The sequence below is a fragment of the Poeciliopsis prolifica genome, unplaced genomic scaffold (assembly GCF_027474105.1).
Source record: "Poeciliopsis prolifica strain line A6 unplaced genomic scaffold, Auburn_PproV2 SCAFFOLD002, whole genome shotgun sequence".
Lineage (NCBI taxonomy): Eukaryota > Metazoa > Chordata > Actinopteri > Cyprinodontiformes > Poeciliidae > Poeciliopsis > Poeciliopsis prolifica.
Genome location: NW_026562377.1, coordinates 23988438 through 24012979, shown reverse-complemented (window position 1 = coordinate 24012979; position 24542 = coordinate 23988438). Strand labels below are relative to the sequence as shown.

At 41.3% G+C, this 24542-nt stretch overlaps 1 protein-coding gene across 1 annotated transcript; it reads left to right on the top strand.

Moving 5' to 3' along the window:
• Window positions 1-13887: 13887 nt before the first annotated feature.
• Window positions 13888-24541, top strand: atp1b1a (ATPase Na+/K+ transporting subunit beta 1a). The gene is made up of 6 exons (XM_055020258.1): window positions 13888-14148; window positions 19034-19162; window positions 20497-20652; window positions 20803-20987; window positions 22884-22967; window positions 23076-24541. The coding sequence occupies exons 1-6, from the start codon at window positions 14055-14057 to the stop codon at window positions 23337-23339; spliced, it is 912 nt and encodes a 303-aa protein (XP_054876233.1). The 5' UTR covers window positions 13888-14054; the 3' UTR covers window positions 23340-24541.
• Window position 24542: the final 1 nt, after the last annotated feature.

The window sequence follows — 24542 nt, the reverse complement described above, 5'->3', positions numbered from 1 at the left end:
GAGCATTATGAAGACTAAGAAATAGAGCAGTTAAATTGTGGAGCAGGTCAAATTAAGGTTACAGGCTATAGAGCTTTGTTCAGTTTTGGAGCTTCTGACAAAGATCTTATAAGTCAGTCATGTAAAAGCAGAAAGAGTGTGGCATAACGCAAACCTGTTAAGAAACGGCCAAGTATGCCATGGTACTAGTAGCCCCAAAAGTTATTAAAAGCAAGCTGATTTACTGTAATTCTATTATTGTAACAGTAAAAAGATATGGCAGCATAGAGTTAAGTGAGTGGGGTCATTCACTCTGTAAACAAAAAATATGTCAAACAGGTGCTCCCTATTTAAGGTCTAGCGGCAGATAATGTTTTACATACATTCCCCTCAGATAGTCTGAGTAAAATTGATCATTTCACATATAAGAACAAGGATATTCTTTGATGAAATACTTCCCTGACTAGAAAAAATATGTATTTATGCCCAGAAAAGGACAGGCTGCTGAGGTACACTGATCCCAAACGCTTTGGCATTAAAACTCTGAACAAACTCCAAGCTCAAAATGCTGAAAACCCAGTCATTGATCAGCTGCAAGGCGATTAAATAAGCTCTACGGTTATTTGTGAGACCTGTAACTATCAGAAAACGCAGAGCTGTAAGAAAGCCAGCTGCCATAAAGTTTGAATATTGAATAAAACTACAGTAATCTGCTCAGCAAGGTGAGTCAAGGAACATGAAATGGGGATGCTTCCCAAACTATGGAATCAGGTCTATATTGACCACAGCAGGAATCATGGATCAGCTTCAATACATTGTAAACTTACAGGTCATGTAATGTCCTTCAAATTAATGGCACGTGAGACAAACACAAGCAAGTGAGCACCATGTTGGTACTTGACAAACGTGATGATATCTTTGGATGTTAAACCAAAGATTGGTACTTTAGGCTGAAAAGTACCAATCTTTTCACTGATTAAAAAATTGGTTTTCGGTTTAACGGTGGTTGTGTGTCACCCCACAGTCTATTTGTCTATTTATTGTCGCATGCGGGGTGACATTAAACAGACTGTTCCTGAGGCAAAGCCACAACATTTAGAGGAACTTTAGTGGGATGCAGTCCAGTCATCCTGGAATACCTGTACGCAGGTGCCAAAAGTAGGTCAGCTTTATGTGACACAGATGGAGAGCAGTTCTCGCAAACAGTGGATACACATCTAAATATAAACTCAGAAAAGCTTCATCTTCAAGCAGTTTTTTAAGTTTATCCCATCAATTTTTCAGCTGAAAAATTAAGACTGTTGCGTAAGGTTTGGTAGAGGCAGCTGGGGATTTGGGATTAACAATATGAATTTTATAAACATTCAAATGACAGGGGTGCTGTGGAGGCGCAGGGGTTAAGCACAACCAACATAAGGAGGATTCAGTCTTTTACACGGCCATCGCAGGTTCGAATCCTGGTCTTTGCCGCACGTCCTCTTTCTCTTTACCCACTTTCAAATAAAGCCCACTTTAGGCAAAAATAAAAGAAAATATTTTTCAAAAGAATGAAATCACAAGGTGAACAGGACGTGTCACGGAAAGAGCTGCATGCACACGGAGGAAGGAGTGGAGGATGACATTGGATGAGGTGAGGAGATCAGGTGATTGTGAACAGCTGTGGAAAGGAACAGACTTGCAATATGAGGGAAGGTGATTAATAAACACAGAGAGACTAAACTAGGACTAAGAAATAACAAATCAAGGGGAAAAGAACAAGGCTAACCCGAGGGAATAAAAACCAAAGAGCAGAGCACAAGAAAGAGACTAAATACAAAGGAATAAACATGTATGGCAAGTCCTTTTGAGCCATAATAGAAGAACAAATGATCCCCAAGAACTCAAATTATATATGTATTTTAAACAAGAACAGAATGGAGCATTTAAAACTGTTGTTGTTGAGCCCAGATGTCTATTTATTCAATCAATTAGCACAAAAAGAAGTTTTGAATGAAAAATGTTACCTTTTTGTCGATATCAATTAAAATGCTATTAACTGTGGTTAATCAAATACAGATCCTGCAAGTCCCAAAACTACTAAAAACAAAGCCACGTCCGGCGTACTGGAGATCGCTGCAACTGAGAGGATGTCAGGAGTCTCGCTCTGCGTTTCCCCTCAGGAGCTCTGCGGTTTAATGGTGCTGCAAAAGGCCACCGTAATAACACGGAGAAAACAAATCACCCAGCTTCATTAGAGCAACGCGCAGCGGTTGCTCCGGGGGTGGAGGTAAGCGTCTGAGCCTCGGCTGGCCGTGTCCGTGGTCTGATTGGCCAGAACGTGACCAGGCCTCAGGTATTTTAGGCCCATGTCAGCGTCTCCCTCCACTACAAGGGATTGCAAAAAGGGACGACTGCAAGGAAGCATTTAAGCATTTCATCTTTTAAGAAGCATCACACCAACAACACGCCAGCACCCTTTCTCATTTAGACGTCTTTGTCGGGCTGTTGTCGCGTGTCACAGTTTGACAGCGGGGCTCACAAGCTGAGGGCATGTATTAGTTGTGCTCGGAAAGCGCGCACAGCAACTCTTATCTCCTCTGACAGGCACTGTAGTCAAGCGACCGCAGGAGGCTAAAAACTCATTTACAGTGAGTCAGTGCCACTGGAGTGAGCTCGGTGTATTACTTAAGACAGAGGAACATTTAAAGTCACACAACTTTTTGCGAGGGCAGAAGATTGGGATGGAATGACCAGAGTATTAGGGCCATGCTGAGAAAATGAAAATAAATACATTCACAAGACTAAAAATAATGAGAATAAAGTCGTAACATTATGAGAGTAAACTCATGAGAATAAAAGTCACAATATTGGGGAGTGAAGTTATAATAAGATAAAGTTTACGGGAATAAAGTCATGATTATCATTTTCTTTACTCTATTGGTTAATACTCCGACTTTATTCTCGTGATTTGTTTTTCTTTTTTTAACCCTGATATTCAGCCATAAGATGGTGCAAAGTTTCTCATTTTACAACAAAAAATAAGTAAATAAAAATAGAGCCACTAAGCTGGTACAGCACAGCATTTCATAAAGTTGAACAGTTTGCTCATGTTAGCCCATTGACCATTTTTGATATGTCTTATTGATGGTTTGACACGTAACATAGTGCAGCACTGCCTGTCCGGGTTTGTCGTGTACAGAGAAAATGTTTCTCTGCTGCCTGACAAACTCAGCATCTCTTTAGCCATCAAAGCTTTAAATCAGTGGCGTTTCAGCTGCTCTACAGAAAACAGTCCTCAGTAGTGAGAGCTATCAGCTGTGAAACAGAAAAGGTTACTGTATTTGTTCGTCTCCACAAAACTGGAACAATTTTCTCTTCATAACTTCTTGTTTAAACATAAATCAGATTCTAGATTCATTTCCTATCACTACGCTGCACAGAGAAAGTATTTTGTCAGTCTTTTCCGTTTCCCTTACTTGCCTTTTGGGCTTCTGAGTTCAGCTTCTCCTCAGCCATATTACTTTAGTCTTTTACATTTTTTTTCCCAACGAAACCAGAACACAAACTGTTAATGTTTGTACTTGGGATGAGTGGTGTGTTTTGCAGGATGCAGCCATGCAACCACAGTCCTTCAATTGTTGCTCATACTGCGTGACCAGCATGGCAACGCGGTGAGTGTTCAAACCACAGAGGACTGAACGGCAGATCCCTGTGCCAAAGTCACAGGTGCCCACTGTTCATGACATCAGCAGAAAGCAGCAAGGTAGATATGAATAGGTGAATCCTAGATGTGTGTGTTTGATATTTCCTTATCTTAATGCTTCTTTGTTTTTTTACAATTAAATTCATTTGAAATATTCTAGTTTCAGCCATAGAGGGACACCTTAACGACTTAAAATGCTTTTGTTTGGCTAATGATGCGGCATGGCCATCATCAGATCTGTGTCGATCTGTGTGACCACAAATGTAAAGAGTGAGCTCGATTCCGTTCATGCTTCACTGTTTTTACAGCTTTTTGTGTCCTTTGAATCAAATCACAGCACATAATCAGTCCACAGTCAGAGTCTGGGTCTGAGAGGTATTTGAAATTCAAATCAAATCTCTTTGTTGTTCACTGCTGATGCTGTTGAAGAAAAGAGAATCTTCATCTCTTTCACTATTTGACTGTATTTGTTCTTAAGTTTAATAACTTCATCCTCATATGTCAACCTAAGTTTTCTAAATACATTTGTGTTTATGAAATCTGTTTTTTAAAGAATTTAACTTTTGTGTTTGTGATACAGATATGAGAATCTGGTAAGTGTTTAATAGAAGTTAAATGATAATAGCTCCACATTTTTATTCACAAAATGGCCTTTCTTAAAGTGTAGCAGTGGGTTGAAAATGGAATACCTTTGATTGTTTTTGCATTTCATGCAATTAAATTATAAGTAAATAGGTCAGTTTGTCTGATTAATAACAACATTATTGGTGATTTTATAAATTATCACTTATGTTTTGAGTTATTAATTTCAGAGGCATACCGAGAACCTCTTTCTCTGTTAAAAATTTTAATTCATTCAGATAGTAAGATTGATTGATCTGTTGACATTATAGCCCTTCAATATAATGCACAGAATAGTACACTTTTTCAAAAAATGCAGCGTTATGCTTACACTTAGCTGGGGTTCAACAAGTAGGTCAGTGAATGCAGCGTGAGACTGAGCACCAGAGCCACTAAACGCTGCAGCAGCAGGAGGTGATTTACTGACTTTTTCAGGATGAACTTGAACTTGACCGCAGCGGGAAGTGAATTTGAAAGGAAATAGTTAAACAGTTTAAGCACAAACACACAACAACTTCTCCAGCTTCTGTTGACATAAAACTGCACCATGTGAAAGACATGAGAGGCCATTGGCCCCTTCTTTCAGTGCCCTTTACTCAGTGATGGGTTGGATCACACCGGTCCTGTATCTGAAGGCCAGCTCACCTCAACAGACTGGTAGAGTTCTGAGTAATGCTAATAAAAACCGTAGGTTAGAAGGCAGAAGGGAGGAGGAAGAAGCAGTGAAATGACAAGCACCCATAACAGATACACACAGGGACAAAAGTTATTTTAGCCTTGAAGAACAAAGAGGGCAAAATAAATTATGGAATAATAATAGCAAGGCATAAGTTTGATCTGAGTGGGACTGAGTTGTCATCTCATTAACGGCAGAAAAGATGCAAAATCTCTGAGCAAAAAATTGAATATAACACCAAATTTCTGGGTTAATAAACTCTTCAGATTTGCATAGCTGCCAAATAACTAGTTCCATCCATAAGAATGCTCTTTTAGCCGACTCTGTGGGAAGCCGAGCCAACCGCCTGCTGCGTAACAACCTGGTGTCTTTAACGGTTACAGTCAAGAGACGTGTTTTGACAAGATGAACTCTCACATAAAAAAGTCCAATTCACTATCAGTGGAAGTTCTTTGAGAACTGAACCAAGAGCCATTGGCACAAGTCCAGCCTATGTACGCATGTAACTATGAGCGCTCGTTCATGCGGACTCGTCTATGCATTCTGATGATCGAAGTTGGACGTTGGTGAACATGAGCACGCCGCTGCTACTCAGAAAAGTCCATCAGTTCCACCTATTTACATACTGCCACTGGTCCAACAATAACATCGCCATGCTAAAGACTTTGTGATAAGTTTAACTAGCCTTTGTTAAACTCTTGTGTTCCTGTTTATTTTGATTCTTTTGCTTTTCGACTAAGTTGAGGGTCATTTTGACAGTGTTTCCTCATACTTGGTTAGTTTCCCTGATCTCACCATTCCCCTGTGGATTCACTTCAGGTCAACGGTTATTTTCCCTCAGCTCCTCCTTGCTTTCCCACAGTTACAAACACATTTAGTTAATTAAAGTCACATTATCCTTGTTCCAGTAATCATCCGCCCACCCCTCTTTTTTTCTTCTTCTTCTTGTTGTTGTTCATGTTTAACATTTTCTTCCACCACTCATCCAGTTTTGTGGTGGCTTCCCATGTCCATGTAAAAAACTGACAGTAATTCTCTTGTTTGATCCAGAGAGTATGAAAGAGAACTCCAGTGCAGTAAGACTTACTCGAAAAGGGCTTTTGCCGTTTTGCAGAAAAATAAGAACCGCCACATCGAAGCACAGCGCTACGCCGTAAACGCTTGTCACCATTCGGAGTGAGTAGAACTTTAAAACCTCCAGCGGAAAAGGAATCATCCCCCACTGTGGTCGTCGCATGGAAAATGATGTGACGCGCAACTTTATTGACGCTGGTGTGCAATTCAGTCAATCCTCTCCTGCAGGGCATGATCTGCATCCCAACACTCAGCAGCAAACAAGGCCCCTGCTTCCAGAGAGAGGTCGTCTGTAACATGCAACAACCCCGCACCGTCACATGGAAGCTGAGTCTCTTGCTCGGCCTGCCGTAAATAACTTTGTGCAAAAGTTGACCCGGCCCTTTAGCTGCTTCCCGCTGATGTCACCGTTTACAGATCCCTCAGTAGTAGTCGCCCCTCTTTGGTTGTTTTCACATTTTTCTCACCTATCAACCTTAAAGAATAGCTCATATGTTTGGGGGATTTTATAACAATCTGAAATGTGTGGCGTGCATTTATATTCATCCAGCAGAAGTTCTTCTCTAATGAAATATTTAAATTCTTAAAAAAAGATTTTTTTTAAAAGCAGACAAAAAATAAGCCTTATGTATTTGTTGCCTTATTTAAAGAAAAACAGAGAATTTCCAAATTTTGGGGTCATCTTTTATTTTCTATCTTGGTGAATATATTTTTACCGTTTCCGACCACAAATGGCCACTCTTTGGACACTGAGCTGTCTTTATTTTTAAGATCGTTGCCGTGCTGCATGATAACCTTACGCCCTGGTTTCAAGTCTTTTGCAGCCGCTACCATATTTTGGCCAACATCTTCTCTGTCCCTGCTGAAAAAAGGTATAATGCTGCCACCGCCATTTTCCACCAAAGTAGTCGGTTTCCCTCCATCTTGTGAACTAACAATATTTAAAACTTGGGTTGTAACTTAACAATGTCATCCGTAACCAGCCTACTGGTGTCACAGTGACACTCCTCCTCTTCCTGTCGAAACTGAAAGTAGGTCAGTGCAATGCATTGTGGTTTCAATAGTTCTCGCTGCTTCATGGCTGGAGGCCCAACATTTGCATCGAGCCATGTGGTATGGGAGTAGTTAGGCAACCAAATGCCTGCATGCAAATGGTTTCACAAAGTGAACAAAAGGCTAAGGGGAACACCTCCAACATAGCAGCTCAGAGACAGACAGTTTGTAATTTCTGTTCTTGCTGCTGTGTTTTCTCGTGAACAGCTCCAGCTGCTTTAATTTTCATACTGTAAAAGGACATGCTACATGCTAAATGTGGCTCTAATCACTGTTGCTCTCATGGCATTCAGTGTGTTTTACGCACCTAGCTTACAGCATTTTTGCTGTAAATGGAAGCAGCTTTTGCTCGCAGGCTGATGTTGTCAAGTTGCCAAAATGACGTCGTGATTATGGAACTATTTGTTCAAAAGTCACAAGTTTGCAGCAGAAAAAAAATAATAAACAGGCACCCCAGCACCGAGGATCCGGACCAGCCTCCCTTGACGTGGACTTGCCCATCAGAACGGCCCTCGTTAGAGCATGTAGACGAGCGCACTGCAAGGAAATGGCGGCAGCAGCTTAATCAAACACTTCTCTCATTAATGTGAAGCATTAATGCTGGAAGCAGCCAAGAGGCTCATGTTTTATTCGATTTGTTTTAGATTTTCTGTCCTGGCAGCTTGAGGAAACAGTGTGGAAGGTCCCGCAGTGTTCAGGTAACAGACAGGGAAGAATGCAATATAGTTTGTTTGTTTGCAAACCAACCACCCCCTACTCCCCGTGCATACAATACTGTAGCCACTAAACTGGCCAGACTGGCAAGGAGGAGAAACCAGTAAGCCCATTGCAACACAGATCTCCACATATTCCCCAAATCTGACTTTGATGGAAGAGTAACAAGAAGAAAGCATTTGTTGAAATAAAGTCACAAGAAATTCTGTTTGGCGCCTCTAGATGCAGTAAATGTGTAGAAAAAGTTGCTGACAATTGAACTTTTTGACCTCCAGGCAGATAAATGTCATTCCCCCCAGTACACTTAAGGTAAAACACGGTGGTGGCAGCATTATCCTGTGCTGTGCTTCGTGACTGACAGGGAAGTTGGTCAGGGTGGGTGGGAAGATGAGTGGAGATAAAAAACTGGATAATCCTGGAAGAAAACCTATTAGAGGCAACAACAAAAAACAGAGACCGGGACAGAGCTACACCTGGAGCGATTAATCAGATTAAACGCAATAAATCGATTATTGAAATAATCGTCAATTAATTTAGTAGTCGACTAATGGTTGACTGGAGAAAACTAAACAAGAAAACTATACATGAAATGTATACATTTTTCATTTAAGATAAAATAAACATTGCAAATTCTTTCTACCCAGTTTTAGCTTCACCTGCTTCAAATCGTGCATAAAATCTTCATGGACGTAAAATCAAAAAGAAAGGGCTGAGTGTTTCTCATTACCATGGGAGTCTTTAGCTACAAATGATCAAGAATACACTGATGGGCAATTGCATATTATTCATTCAATAATATGCTTATTTTCTTATTTGAAAAATGTATTGAATTATATGTTTATCTGTACCTTTTAATGTATTTGTAGGATTTAATAAAAAAACAGTGACGCGATTAAATGAGAAATTTATAAAGTGTGGAATTTTTTATTATTATTTTTTATCAGATTAGTTGCTGGACTGATCCCTTACTAAAATAATCATTATTTCCATATTTCCAGCCTTCTAACAGGACAGCTTACAGTTAAAGATACAATGTGGTAGTCTAAAACTAAATATGCCTTCAGGTCAGTCAAAGTCCAGACCTAAATCCAATGAAGAATCTGTGGAAAGACTTGGAAATTATAGACACACTTCAAATACCAAGCAGTTATACACAGATACTGAATCACAACAACAACAAAAAAAAGTACATAAATGAAAAAGAAAACCATTTCTCATTTTCCTTCCATTTCACAAATTAAAACCTGCCACTTTGTGTTGGTCTATCACAAAAAATAAAGTGACAAAAATATATTGAGGCTTGTGGTTGTGACTATATGTAAAAAGGTTTAAGAAGTTATTCATTTTTGGAGATTTTGAAGTCGATTCCCTTGTCTGATTAACCCTGGGACATTAGAAGCCCAGTGTGTCGATGTCGGTCACTCAGCGTACGATGTGATCGCGTGCCAACGCCTGCTCATCCACCTGTAACACAGGCTGACACAGAGGTCAGCACACATAAAGAGGCTCCCCTTATGATAAAGGTCAATCATGTGGCCCCCTGGAGGGCCCTTGTTATTTGGGGAGTTCAAAAGAAAACGGTGAGCAGCAACGTCCTAAAGATGAGAGCATCATGTGTGAAATATGATAAAAACTAAATCTGAAGTTTGGTTTTAATCTGAAGTAGCCGAATTGTTCCATTTATGAGGGGTGTTAAAACCTTAAGTCGATATTGACTTAAGATTTTAACCTGGTATTTTGCGGAAATATTGTGATAAAGCTAAATCTGACTTCTTCTTTTACATAACATGACTGTGACTGTGCGTCACAACAATTACAGTCCCACGAAAACAAATACTGCTCTTGCAAAATATATCCCATTTGTAATGTGCTTCTTTAGGACACCAGATACATGGAAAAAAATAACTGTATTTCCAAATGTATTGGTATTTATTGCTGCTTTCATTTAATAAACTGTGGAGAAAACAGGAAATCTATCAATCCCTAACAATAAGAACAATTTTGGGGGGAGGGAGGTTAAACATCATTAATTGGACTATATCATGACAACAATTAATAATATTTATCATGATAAATAATAAACGATAAGATAAATGTCCACCCCTACCATTGATTTATCTTTTTATAGTAAACAACACCCTACCTTGTGCATTTGTTGCTGTAAAAATCAATGTGGATTTTTTTAAGGTTCAAAATACGTTTATTTTTGACATAACAGTTTCTGTGAAACTGTGGTAAAATAAAGGATCTGTCTTATTTACTACACCAAGTTGGTAAAAATAGAAAGACATCCAAGTACGTGACAGTGAGTCACAGTCACACATATATTATATATTATATAATATTATATAATAAGGCATAACGTTGTCAGATTGAAGTGAATTTATTTGCATCTCGTTAGAAAGTTATTCAGCAAGGAGTTAAGTATTATGTCTAATGGTAACTTTAACAATTTACAGAGACAGGATATACTTTGCAATTACTCTGAACTCGGTATAATAAAGTGAAGATGTCAAAGTCGGGTTTCAATTTGATTTTCTAACTAAAAGTAAACAACAACACAAAAAAACCCCCACAAAAATAAATAAATTTAGATGTATTTTCTGATGTGGGTTTTCCAGGAGGTTCTTAGTTTCCTCTTACACCATGACTCATGGTGTGAGAAATGGAGTACCAGATTTTTTGTGTCATCTGTTGAAGATCCAGCGCAGGACTCCAGCTCATAGAGGTGCTATTGTTGACTAGCTCAAGTCCAGCTCACAGAGTGCATACCAGCTTCCCTCACAACCTGCTTCAGAATGCCTCACCTCCTGGTAGTCTTGACAAAGCCTTTGTCTATGTAAACAGAGAGCTGTCTTGTTATCTCTCCACAATCGATAGTAGCCCCACAAAAAGAGCGTGGGACATTGTTTACTTTTGACGGTGCAAAGACAGAAAAGTGTATGACGCAGTTCTCCTTTCCAAACTGAATTATAGATTATTTAAATAATAGGGTCATAAATAATTCTGATTCAGTTTGAAAATATTTAATTGTATCCTTTTATAGTATTCACTCCCTATTATCTTTTTTTTTTCCTATCCTGTCACTCTTCCATAAAGGTCAAATTTGCAGAGCACAGCTATTATTTATTAAATTCTCCCACCTGAGCTATAGGTCTCTGCAGCTCCTCCAGCGTTCCAAGGAGCTTCTTTTGCTTCTTCTCTAAGTGATGCCATGTGACATACTATTTTACTTTCATACTTTTCAGGTGATGGGTTGAACAGTGTGGTGAGGCGTTTACAATACATTATTTGGAGAGATCATGTTATCATTTCTCTTCCATTTCACAATCACTGACCGAAAACATCAGAGAAATCTCAAGGGACATGAAAGTTTTTGCAAAAATATTGCAAAGGTATATGGATATAAGCTTAAACTTTATGAGGAAAAGAGCTCTGTGTTTTGATCTGCTGACGTCAAGTCAGCAAGTCATGTAGAATAAAAATAAAAGCAAATCTTGTTTGTGCAGTAACACGTTTTATTTGTGGTGCTACTTTTAATCTATTGTCTATAACTCTTAAAATACAAAGGTCATGGGTGAACTATTGAGCCATATAATACTGCATATAATCAATAGGCCTTCCATTCAGTTTGAATACTGTTGTGAAATGTAATTGAATAATAGTGACTCAATGACGGTAAGGTCGCCTTGCATGACTAACCGTGGAGTAACTATCTGGTTTCTCGGGACAGTGTCCTCATTTTCTGACTCATTGCCAAGTGATTCTGAGCTACTGTGCTGATTTCAACAGAAGCTTGAACTCCTCACTAAAGCAACAAATTGTTTTCACAGCAACATATTAAAAACTATATTGAAAAATCTATGTATTCTGTATTTGCATTCAGGTTTTTTGTGTGTATCTAAGCGACGAACCAGTTTCTTTAAAAAAAAAAAAAGAAAGAAAAAAGCAGAAAGTCTAATTCTACTGTTGTTCAATTCAGATATACCACATTTTTGAACGTACCAGTCAGATTTTTGCATGTTGGCAAAGTTTCATGGGGCAATATGGTTCAATTAAATGTGTAACAATTTCCTATTATTTAGCTAGCATGACTTTATTAACAAGCACATTTTCTACTGAAACCTCCACACCACAAAATTAAAGAATATGCAAAAACTGAAATGATTATTTTAAAAAGCTTTGATTATGTAGTTGCTTCAATGCCATCAATAGCATATGTTTCTTGTTTTAAAGTCAGAACTTAGTTAGCATGTGTCCTACAAGCTAGAAGAACAGCTCACAGCTTGTAGACTATAAACACATTTTTAGTTGTCTCCAATGTCTAACGTTGAGCTCAAATTTAAGTGTTCCCGTGCTAGTCTGCTTCATGTTGTTATTTAGGACCTGTTTTAATTTGGCTAATTAGCTATTTAGTACAGTTAAAAACAGGCTTAAAAACAGGCTAACGTCTCACGAGCGGTGTGCTAACTGCAAGTGAATGCGCCATTTGGGACGCAGTACGTTGCAACGTAACGTCAGGCGCACGCAAGATCCCGCCCACGAGCTCAGTGTTGGAGAGCAGAAAAAACTACTGGCAGACGATGACTACCATCATTTGTTAATATAACATGCAAAATCTTAAATGTATGCGTGATATGTAAAAGAAAATGAGACACAGTGTTTTGCTACTAATTGTCACAACAAGGTCATCTAGGAAACAAGTTCCAACATTTCACAGGTCAGTAATAAAATTTTATCAAAAAATAGAGGGAGGAAGTATGACAGTTTTGCTAGCTTAGTCAAACGGTCGTGTAGAAATTATATTTGTTTCGGTTCAGAAAAAAGTCTATCAGGATGCTATGTCGGCTAATGGCTGTTCGTCCGTTGTTATGGCAACCGGTGTGTTTGTAGCGTAAAGCCGACATGGAGCAAGAAAAAAAAAGAATATGAATGGTTTTGAGTTGTTCTTCATCGGGTTTTCTGCGTTATTTTCCATTTCTGTGGCACACTTCACTAAATTAATAATACCTGCAACTATAAGTTTCATTTTTTTAACGAAATTGTTGTACTGCGGCTGCGCGGCTATGGGATAGGAAGTACCAAATCGTGGCCCTCCGGTTTTGTGCGCATGCACGACATTTCCGGATGTAAATTTTGCGGATGTAAACAATAACATCCGGCAACTGAAACAAAGCCACCTTTGTTTAGTCATAACAGCAGTTAGCGTTTTTATTAGTCTTTTTAGTCTTTAAAAAGTTAAAGACTGATAAACTCCAGACCGTGAAATCAATACACAGACATTTTTTTCTATTTAAACGACTCATTAAAGTCTGATGTAAATGGGCTCCGCTGATAGAAAAAAATCCAGCAAGTTCAGAAGTGCATTGTTCCGTTTATGCATTGTGTCAAAAACAAAAAGGGCTTATTATCTGCACAATTTTGCTGCTTTGAAGAAGTTTCATTCATTAAGACTAGCGATAGACTAGCACTGCTTGTAGTAAGCTAGTTGTTACATTGAAAAACAGTTCAAGTACTGCTTGTTCCATCCTATTTTTTAGCAGAGTATTTGAGTAGCTTTTTGTACTTCTAAGGACAGTTTTGCAGCTCCGTACGCTTTAGTTGCGTGGAATTATTGTCATACAAGATAGCAGTGCTGCGACTTGAGTACAAGTTTTGGCTCTGCTTGTTGACACCTCTGTTGTCACAGCTTTTCGTTTTTGAACATGCAGAGGTACCTTCGATGTCACCGAGATGTATTGGGGAAACGGACCGGTTGCAGACGGTATCGTTTAAACGCCTGCAACAACCATTGGGTACTTTCTGTGTAGCCCCTTAAACCCCCACCCCCCTCCCCCACATACCTATCCAACTGCCCCCCCTCCCCCTCCCACACACACACACACACACACACACACACACACACACACACACACACACACACACCTCTGTACGTTGATAAGCGTCTCCTGTCTGGAGCGAGTCCCCTCCTCGGTTCGCCTCTTACGCAAAACGCAACAGAGGGTTGTGATTTGCTGAGCCGAGCCCTCCCTCTTCGACGGTAACTTATTACAGGAGTTTGCGGGCGGAGCTGCTCCCCGCTAAATAAATCGTGAGTGGTACAATTGGAGGAGTCGGGTACGAAACTGTCCTTTCGTGTTTCCCGTGAAGGACAGTGAGCAGTCGCAGCTTCTTCTTTTTTTTTTACCCCCCAAACCCCCCTCAAAAAACTCCGGTGAAACCTTTCCAGAGCGGGGATATTCCTGTGGAGGTAACATGGCTGGAAAAAAGGAGAGCGACGGCGGATGGAGGACATTTCTATGGAATTCAGAGAAGAAAGAGTTTCTAGGACGAACAGGGGGCAGTTGGTGTAAGTAGCCTACTCCATTTTCTTTTTTTTTTCTTCCTCCTCCCTTCATTGAACTGAGCCAGTCCTCGTCAGGCGTCTGTCGCGAAGGATGAAAGCCCTGACGGTATATCAAGGGAAAGTGGAAACCATTTTTTATTTTTTATTTCACCCCCCTCTTCTCCCTCGTTTCCTCACTCCGCAGACAGTCAGCACCTGTTAGAGCACCGCGGCTCTGACACGCCGAGTCGTGACTTCGGCTTTCAGTGCAGACCGTGGGGAGAAGTTTCTCAATCCTTTGACGAGCTCCACTGTTTTAACTCCAGCCGCCAAACACAAAACCGGCTCCCTTCGAAGAGTTTGACCCCGATCAAGAGTCGTGAAAAATACAAGCGCGATAAACCAATCAACTTTCGCTTAACCCGAGTGACATCTCTGCGACGACGGCTTAATTATTGATCTGGATTCTGACAGGGTTGACTGATAATACATTGTCATAGACAATGATTACCGTAGGCGTCGCCCACGTCGTCCCAGTCAATTATTGCCCTGTAGAAAAAAAGGTCATCTTGAAGGACAGATTGCTGTGGGCCAGGACCGTCCACTAAACGAGTTTGGCTTAAATGTTTTGCAATTTCCTCCACGCTTTTAATTGTCTCTTTGGTGGTTGTTGTTTTCCCACCAAGGAGAAGTAGCCGGAAACAGGGGACATTTCCACAGTTCTGAAGCGGATGGCTAATTTTTTTTTTTGCTAGGCCCCATCTCATACCCCGGATTATTGAATCCAACTCTTGATAATCCTTTTAACGCTGTTTTCAATACTTTAAGGCGGATGTAGAAGCTTGACTAATGCGGGAAGATCTGGGGGATGACTTGATAGGATAACCAGCAGTCGTTGGTTATCTAATTACTGCTGTTAAACCGTTTTACCAATTAGAAATGATCAGCTTTTATTTTTGTTTTTTATTCGGCTCCGGCGCGAGTCTCACCGTTTGGGAACACGGTGCTGTGCTAGAGAGCCGATCACGACTCACGTCTCATGGGCCGCCCCTCTGTCTGCCTGTCTCTCCCACCTATTTATTTATTTATCAATTTATGTATCTCCCCCCCGTTCAAAGACGTGAGACACTGGTCGTCACGCTTTCCGCAAGTTCAATTCGCTCGTTACTCGGAGCTTTATTGAACGCCGGAGGTAAACAAGCCTCATTCTTCGAGGCGGCGGAAGGAGGAAGAATCCGGGCAGTTTGTAGACGCGCCACCTACAACTGCTCGTCTCGGCTGGCGCGTGCTGCCCAATGGCGAACTCTCGGGAGCTACTTTTCTGCGCGGATTTCAATCACTACAGAGCCGCATGGCCGCAGTTCGACTTATTGAGAGTCCGTCCTGTGTTTGTTGTGAAGAGGACAGAGGGGGTGGGGGAATAGAGTGACGCCCCGTTAGCTAAAAGTGTCCACTGAAAGCAACAGGTTTATCTGTGGCGTCCTTCGATAGTTTCAGCGGCCTGAGTACTTTTCTGAGCTTTAACTCCGAGCAGCGGGGCCGGTCCCTTCACAGGACAACACGCCGCGGCAGGCCGGTGGGGGGAGGGGCCCTCCATTCAAACTCTGCCTGTCAACCAGACTCCCCTCTTCCCACACTCTGCTTACATTTTCCGGTTTGTTTTGAAACTCGCTAACCCGGAATGACGTAAACCAAAAGTCATAAGAACAACTCTGGAGGTTTTTTATTTTATTTTTGCTATTATGAGTATTTCACACAGGATGTTTCATTTCGCAGTCGGACCTTGATTCGCATCCGCCTCTGCGACATTTTGTACCTTCCCTTCTTTGACCATTGATTTAACGCTGTTTTCCACAATTAACTTAGTCTGAACGGAAATGTGATTATGTGATTCCAGTAAACATTACTCACCCGCAGCAGGTTGCTCAGAGTTGTATTAGTTTGAGCAGGGACCCCAACACTGGATCAGAACCGTAATAAATGCAAATTGCATGGAATATAAGAGCTTTTCAAAGTATCATACGCTAACATTTAAGTATACATAAAGTCTGAACATTTTAGGATGATGACTACAGGTTGTAAAATTACTGGTAAGAAAGAGATCGGTTTAAAGTTTGTGGCAAATGAGTTGCTTACAGGTATAAAATGGAAGAAGGCAGAAGTGGAATTTGCACCAAAGCGAAGTAGGACTTGGTGAAGAGGGTGACTTAACCCAGAGCTGTTTTACTTAATTATGTTGCTGAGGCAAAATTTAATTAATATAATTAATGAATAGACAACTGTTCAAACTGGTTCCTTCATTCATTGAATTCATGGGTACAAGAGCAGAAATGCAACAGTCGGAATCGGACAAACTCCATGATCGGCTCTCAGTCATGACCCTCGAAGTGCTGCAAAATCCCAGGATTTTTCTCCCCCTTTCAATAAATCCACCTAAACTAGCAACTTCCACTATGTAGGAAAAAGATTAGATACATTAATGTATCTAATGTTGATACATCAATATATCTACAGCTTCTTTGATGTCGATACATTGATTCTGCTGCGTTTACTTCATTTTCTTGTTGGATTCTAAGCCATTGCCTCTATCACAGTCCGACAGCACATCATGTTTTTTTTAAATGCTCCTCAGTCCTTCAAAGTAAACATGTGATCTGTGTCTCAGACCTCTTAAAACCACTGGAAATCAGTATCAATTAGTTAGGCTAAGTGCTACTGGCAGCTTCACTAATTTTATATGAACATATTCATGTTTGCATGACTCCAAATTTATGTATTTTTTTTTGTTTTGTTTTATTTTGGAAAGCAAACAAAAGTTGACCGGGTGAGGTCTGATTGGCTGGCTTGCCTGAAAAGTTAATACATGAGGAGAGAAACATTTGTTTTTGCAAATTCCCTTCACCTTTTCACAACAGGCAGCGAGCGGCACAGTGTTGGAGAGAGAAATAACTGTCGTCCTCCATGTGCGTTGCATGTCAGCATGTCAACAGTTACTTCCTGACAGGTGCCTCACCGCGCCTACGACAAGTTCAACTCTGTCTAGATCCTGTTTGTACCCCGTACCTCCTCTTTTTTTTTTTTTAACCTGTTCCCAACTCTAGAACGCTTGTGAAAAGATCGTATGGCTCAAAAACATGTCGGTCTGTTGCGTTCAAACACGTGCGGGAAGAATATCGGAGCCAACCAGAGAGCTTGAGCAGGGTAGGGCCCAATGAGCCTGCTCATTCCCCTGCTGTCTGTTTGCAAGAGATTATTGTTCAAGAGGTGGAGACCGTTGACTCGTCAAACCAGTTGATGTGGACGAGGACCTGGAAATGGAGGGAAAAGTTTCAGAAGTGAGGAAGAGGAAACAACATGAACTCTGGTAGAGAGAAAGTAACGATGTAGGTTTGGGGTTTGTTTTTTTGTTTTTTTCCCCCCCACATCTTGACAAGGTCAGGTTTAGGCAACACAACAAGCTAACCTTTTCCAAGCATTGCTTTAAAGACAAGACAACGTTTGATCAGCGGTTCTGTTGAGACTTGACAGTTTTAGCTACTAAGCAAGATAAACTGAACGGTTACAGGGGTGACTGAACAACAAGACTCCTTCCAAGCAGCCGACAGTGGGTGCACACTGTAGCAATAATGAAACTCTGCCAACAAGGAAAACTAATAAGATTCAGTCCATTACGGTAACATAAATAAAGGAGCTCTTTGTTTATTGAGGTGAGGGCAGCGTATTTTATCCAGGAACTTGCTGGGGGTGGGATTTCAGGAGGTGAACCGGGGTGTGGGGTGTCCCAGCAGTGGCGCCTGACAGTGACTCAACCCGTCACACTGGAAACACGACTGCAGCCATTACATAATTGGACTAACATTTGAATCGGGCTGGAAGTGTGTAGAGGCTCCTTTCACCACCAACTTTGGAGTGAGGAGAGTTTTAGCTAATTAAATATGTATTGTTTATCACGCTTGGTTGAGGTTCTTTAAAGAAAAAATAATAAGTCCTGTGGAGCTTCAGCCGTTAAAGGCTTCGCTAAATCCATAAAACAACAGAGTTTTAAGAGCTACAGTCTGGATTAATGAAGTAGCTGCTGACTGCACTAGCATAATATATCAAATCAGAATGATCATTGTCATACCAACCAGGCCCTGTCACAATAACAGATTTTACTGGTTGTGTCCCAGAAATGAATGCGATAAGTGATATTTTTTCATTTTTGGACCATTCTCAACTTGTACAATAATAATCACATTGGATTTCTCATGCAAGTACAGCCTGTCAAAGATGAAATCTCAGATTTCTTAAAAACATTTTACAGTGCACCTGGGAAACAGTTTAAAAAATGAAAACGATCGCCTTCACTTGAATTTATCGTGCGATTAATTGATTTATCGTGACAAGCTCAATAACAATGTCCGATGCCCATTGCAATGTGTGATGCCAATGTTTGCCTATTGCACTTTTAAAAGCCATGTTTTCATTATCTTACATACCAAAAGTGTATTAATTGGCCAGCTGTAATAACCTTTACTACTCTTGGTTATAGATTCAGTAATGGTGGTGAGAGAAAGTATTTATTTCAATCAGAAGTGCATGTTTTTCATAACATGGTGCAGTTAAACTACAGATATTCATTTCTCATTAAGGACAATTAAAACTAAAATAAAAATATATCAAAAGGTAAGTAGCTCTGATTCCAATAGAATATGAAGAAACTTATACACATTTCTGCATCACAGCATCTAGGTTTAACTTCTGCAGCTTTAATTCAGCTCCATAAAGGGCATCAGAGTACAAACATAAGGCGGCTCCAGACCTCTAACTGGGGGAAATTGTTGCTTTTAATTAGAAGAAATTGAAGCTTTTTCAGCATCTGACGCGACTGGTGCTTTTCTAATCTCTTTCCACCTGTTTCTCTTTCCAGTGAAAATCTTCCTGTTCTACGTGATCTTCTACGGATGCTTGGCTGCGATCTTCATCGGGACCATTCAGGCTCTGCTGCTGACGATACATGAGTTCAAACCCACCCACCAGGACAGAGTGGCTCCCCCAGGTAAAGCCGGGAGCTCCTCCCCTCCCTCTCTCCTTCCTCCTGAGCGATTCGCCGGTCGCCAAACGATGGCGTGGTCGTGACGGCCGCGGGAGAAAGACAACTGGTTTAGGTGTGTTTCTAACCAGCTACTGTATCCGGAGTCTTTCTGACCTCGAACAGGCTCAGCCATTTTGTCCTTCACTCTCTCCCAGCCAGTCAATGGTTCCCCCCTCAGGCTGCGGGGAACTGAAACGATTTGGGATTATGAGTCACAGCAGCCTGCTTTTCACATGGAGAGCTTGTCGAACATTGTTTAGAGGAAAATAATGCGGTTTCTCATCCCTGAGTGAGCTTGTATCCACCTCTGCGAGGAGACAAGGGAAGGTGTTTAGAATTCGAACGCTGCCGTTGCATTAGAAGCATTTAGAAATCTGCAAGCTTAGAGAGCGTTTTTCTTTTTTCTAAGTTGTTTTCATAGGTGCCAAGCTCCCCCACCCCCTCCAAACTCCCGCACCTCCTCCACCCCATCATGTTGCGCCAGCACTTGTATGCGCAGCACATGCTTCAGCCTCTGCGGTATTTTTAGCAGCCATTGTAGACGCCCGGCTCCGTTTTCCTGCCGCTCTCAAACCACCGACAATCGACGAGATCAGCAGAAGCCTGGCAGAAAGTGTTGGCCTGACGGTGAGCTGAAGCAAGTTTCTACTAGAGGAACGAACAAGGAAGCAGAGAAACTCTTCTTCTTCTTCTTTTTTTTTTTTTTTGTTCTTGAGCTCAACCCGCCTCCCACTCTGGGGCTAAAAGTTTCCATTGTGAGAGAGAGTGAGAAAGAGAGAGTGAGTGAGAGAGAGAGAGACATACACACGTGAGAGTGGATGGGTGGGGGCAGGGGACTGGTGAACTTTTCACAAGTGAGATTCTGACACTCTTCTCTCTCGCCCGGCCTCTTGCTCAAGTTTATGGCGACGCATAAATCCACCCAGCGGTTCAAAAAGAAAAAAAGGAAAAAAGAGGAAAGGTTAATGAAAGTTATGTCTTTGATTGCCATTAGAGCCCATCTCACTCTGCCCCGCTGCCACGCCTTCACTTGGGAGCTTTTGTGCGCGAGGTCTGTGGAAAATTACCACTCCCAGGAGCTGCCAGAGACCATCCGAGGAAAATCCCCAAGACCCCACATTGTCTTAAGATAAAGAGCAGAACCTCGATACGGCTTTGTTTTCCCTCCCCGCCCTCCCACTAAACATTCATCTGCAGTGGTTTTCTTTTGTTGTGTTTTTGTTTTTGTTTTTTTTACATATTGGTTATAATATGCACTGATTTCCTTCTTCTAACCCAAACTTTTTGACGTTCCTCAGGTCTGTCGCACACGCCCCGCTCCGACAAATCTGAAATCTCTTTCACGATCAGCGACAAGTCCTCGTACGAGAGGTACATCAAGAGCATGAAGGCGTTCCTCGAGCCATACGACAAAGACAAGCAGGAACAAAATCAGAATTATGAAAATTGCACTGGCAAGTATCAAGGCATTGTCACATTTGATCACTGACTGGCGTGTGACACATAGCTATGGAGATTCTGCATTTTCTCACGTCAAACACGTTCAATTGTGGATTTAATTATTTGTATTTTTTTGTGTGTGTCTTTTGGTTCACTATTTGCAGACACCCCCAAGACATACACGGACCGCGGCAAACTCGAGGACGATTATGGAGTGAGGAAAAGTTGTTATTTCTTCAGAAACCATCTTGGAAGCTGCTCCGGGGAAATCGACGAGACTTTCGGCTTCAGTGAAGGAAAGCCGTGCCTCATCGTCAAGCTCAACAGGATTGTCAATTTCAGACCAAAGGTGTGTGTCCCGTGCGTGGAGCTGCTGGTTTTTCCTTGAAAAGATTAAAACCAAACCGCAGATCACACTGTTCAAAGTCAGCAACTCTGTGAGTTTCTCCCTCAGCTTCTAATGTGCTTTCACATTTGCTGCTGGTTCGTATCGCCCTCAAACAAGCCTCCTGATTAGGGAGGTTGCCTCTAAGTGGAAGCGGACAGGGACACAACAGTTAGCCCAGACTCCTGTCATCCTGTCTCGGAATTGAACTAGCAGTAACATAGCAGAGAGAAAGGAGAAAAGGGAGCGTAGGAGCGGCGTGTACACAAGGATGTTTGGCAGCGCTAAGACCCTTCGATATCCTTCGATTGGCGTATATCTGCAGGAGTTTGCTCTTTGCTTTGGGAGCAAATTTGTAAGCTAAAATATTTCCAAACACCAAGATTTGTTTTTCTTAGAAGGCACTGAAGGTTATTCAGTTAGTGGGGCAGGAGTGCACAGAAACAGGTGGGGGAGAGGCAACTTGCCTGTCTCGATACATTTGAGTCAACTCTGTCTGGCATCCCAGTTTATCCAGTAAAGCAGTTTGGTGTGTCATGATATGAAATCCATGCCTTATACATAAAGCATTATGAACACTAATTTGATTCTTTTAGCTAGCTAACAGTGTTGTCAACATTCTGCTAGACAATCGACGATACGGCTGAAAAAAGTATCGCGATGCCAGCGTTTCATATCAGTCGATATCGAAAAGTGTCGACGTGTCTTTTTGTTTTTAATACCTGGAATGCTGACAAACCGATGGCTTGACCTGTCTAGATTGATCCAGTTTTCACTCCACGCAGTTTGAGGCACTGCTGCTTACTTAACAGGTTGTTGCTAGGTAACCAGGGAGCGATGCCCTCAACCTTCCTCGGCTGGTTGTGAGAGGTTGAGCAGCTTTCCTCTGCCTGTATCCCCCAGAATGCTGTGCGGTCCGGTGAAATGACTGAAAATGCTATCAGACGTATTACCTGTTGACATTGATCGCGTGTCAATGGCGACACGTTATTATCGATTCATTGTCCAGTCTTTCTTACATGTGTTTCCTGAGCATAAATGTGCGTATTTAAAATAGCATTTTGAAGCGTCATCACGCGCATGATTCATTTCTGTTCATTAGCGTGGCCCCTAGTGTTTAAAACCTTTATGTAAACCTGACGAGAAGCAAGTGCTGAATAATATGTAAGAGCACCTGGGTGATTGTTTGACGTGGCTGAGGGGAAGTTGGTGAGTTTTCCACGCAGCGCGGTTCTGATTTTGATTCAGGTGGTTGACAGAAACATACTTGGCCTAAAGGGGAAACCCGGCAACATGAAACATTAAAGTTACAGGTTTCACACACACACACACACACATTACATCTCAGACCTTCCTATGAGTGCACTGAAGCTGCAGACCGGCGCTGGAGCTAGCATGTTTCCTGTTTCCTATTGCATCATGCGACTGGTGATGGAGTCGAACGCTTCTGCAGGACGAGTTAAATTATTGTGCACCAGTTAGTTTTTAATAGGCTGAACAAATAAGCCAATAATAATACTTATCACCATAGACACATCGATAGATGATGAGTCTGAGAATGGTCAATAGTGCCAGTGCCTACCGAGTCAGAACCGCACGGCATTCTGGGGGATGTAGGCAGAGGAAAGGCTTTAGCTGTTCAGGCAAAGTCTGACTCGCTCTCTTGTTACCTAGCAATAACCTGTGGAGCAGCAGTTTAAGATTTCACTGCCTAAAATATATTTAAAATAAGTGAAATCTGTAGTTAAAACAGAAAAGGTCACATCAGTTTGGGAGTATTTAGGATATTTAAAACTAAACACTAATCAATGATTATTGATATTGACTGATAGAAAATGCTTATCTGCTCTCTGTCTTCAGCCTCCCACCGACAACAACTCCCTTCCTGATGCTCTGAAAGGCAAAACCTATGAAAACTTCATCCCCATCCACTGCAAGAACAAGGTGAGTTTGTGTATTTCATTCCTTCCGCTCAAGAACGACCATCGGTCTGCAGAGCCAAGGGCTTCCCTGCTTGCTGCTTAGCACTAACTCAGCGCTTCCCTCCCACAGAGGGAGGAAGACGAAGGCAAGATCGGAGAGATCAAGTACTTCGGGCTCGGTGGGCTCGCCGGTTTCCCCCTCCAGTACTACCCGTACTACGGCAAGCGGCTGCATCCCGATTACCTGCAGCCTCTGGTGGCCATCCAGTTCACCAACCTCACCCTGAAGGAGGAGCTCCGCATCGAGTGCAAAGTTTACGGCGACAACATCGACTACAACGAGAAGGACCGCTATCAGGGACGTTTTGACGTTAAGTTCACTGTGAACTCGTGACCCCAGGCACGATGAGCGCACACATAAAAGAAAAAAAAAAACCAACGTAGAAAGATATTCAAGAGTTAAGATAAAAAATTAAAAAAAACAAAAACAAACAAAAAACAACCACCACTAACTAGTCTTTGAACAGTCATTATTTACAGGACCTACACTTAATCCGTGTGCTTTACACTAGCTTTTCCCGTGTTTTCTGTCCGGTTAGAATGTAAAATACGCTAAAACGTGAGAAAAAAAAAAGAGGTAGCAATAGCAAATATTTATTCTACTGTAAATGGGGTGGGAGGGTAAAAAAAAAAATTAAAAAAAATAGAGAAAAAAAAATCCTCGAGCCATGGGATGTTCATCGATTACTGTAAAACTGCAGTTTCACTACTGATGTGTAGCGAGTCGTGTCTCTGTCCCCCCATGGTGTTTCATCCTCACGTGGTTTCTATATATTTTTGAAGTGTCCAGAGTTTGTAGGCTAGCCCCGTCGTGATCTCCTGTCTTATGTCCGCTTTAGTGGTCCAAGGTGTGTGTGTGTGCGCAGGTGTGTGTGCGCTCACTCGCTCGCTTGCTCGTGTCCGTGCAGGCGTCTGTAGTTTATGTGAGTGCGTGGAGTGTTTGTCAATGTGCTCAGACTAACTGAAATACTAGCATGGTACTCTGAACCTTTAAGACCCATGTGTTGAGTAAAGATGACTGCGCTCCATCTTTTTCGTTTTTATGCATTTTTCCTTATTCAAGTTCGCCGTAGAATATGTTTGCTCACTTTTTCTTTTCTTTTTTTTCTCCTCCGCTTCACAATTAGGTTGTGTGTTTTTTTTTTTAGACGACAGTTCTGTTTGATACTCTTAACATCAGTTCATTCTTACTAGTGTAAAAGTTTTGTGGGTCCAGCCTAAGAAGACTGTCACCTCCATGGAAATCATGGCAACTCAGTGCTTTTGAAATCTGCTTTGCTGGAGACGTCACGTTCCGTGACGTACCTTACTATTGAATGTTTTTAGCCATTTTCATAATGGAAGAATTTTATATTTATGCAGTTGTACATTTTTTTCCTTTTCTTTTTTTTTTTTTTTTTTTTTTTTTCTTTTTTTCAACGTGTGATGTTTATGAATCCAATACCAAAGTCGCTGGTCTAAAAAGTTCCGAGAAAATCAAAGGCAATGCAGTATCATGTGTAATAAAGATGTTGTAGTGGGTGTGAAAAAAAAAAAC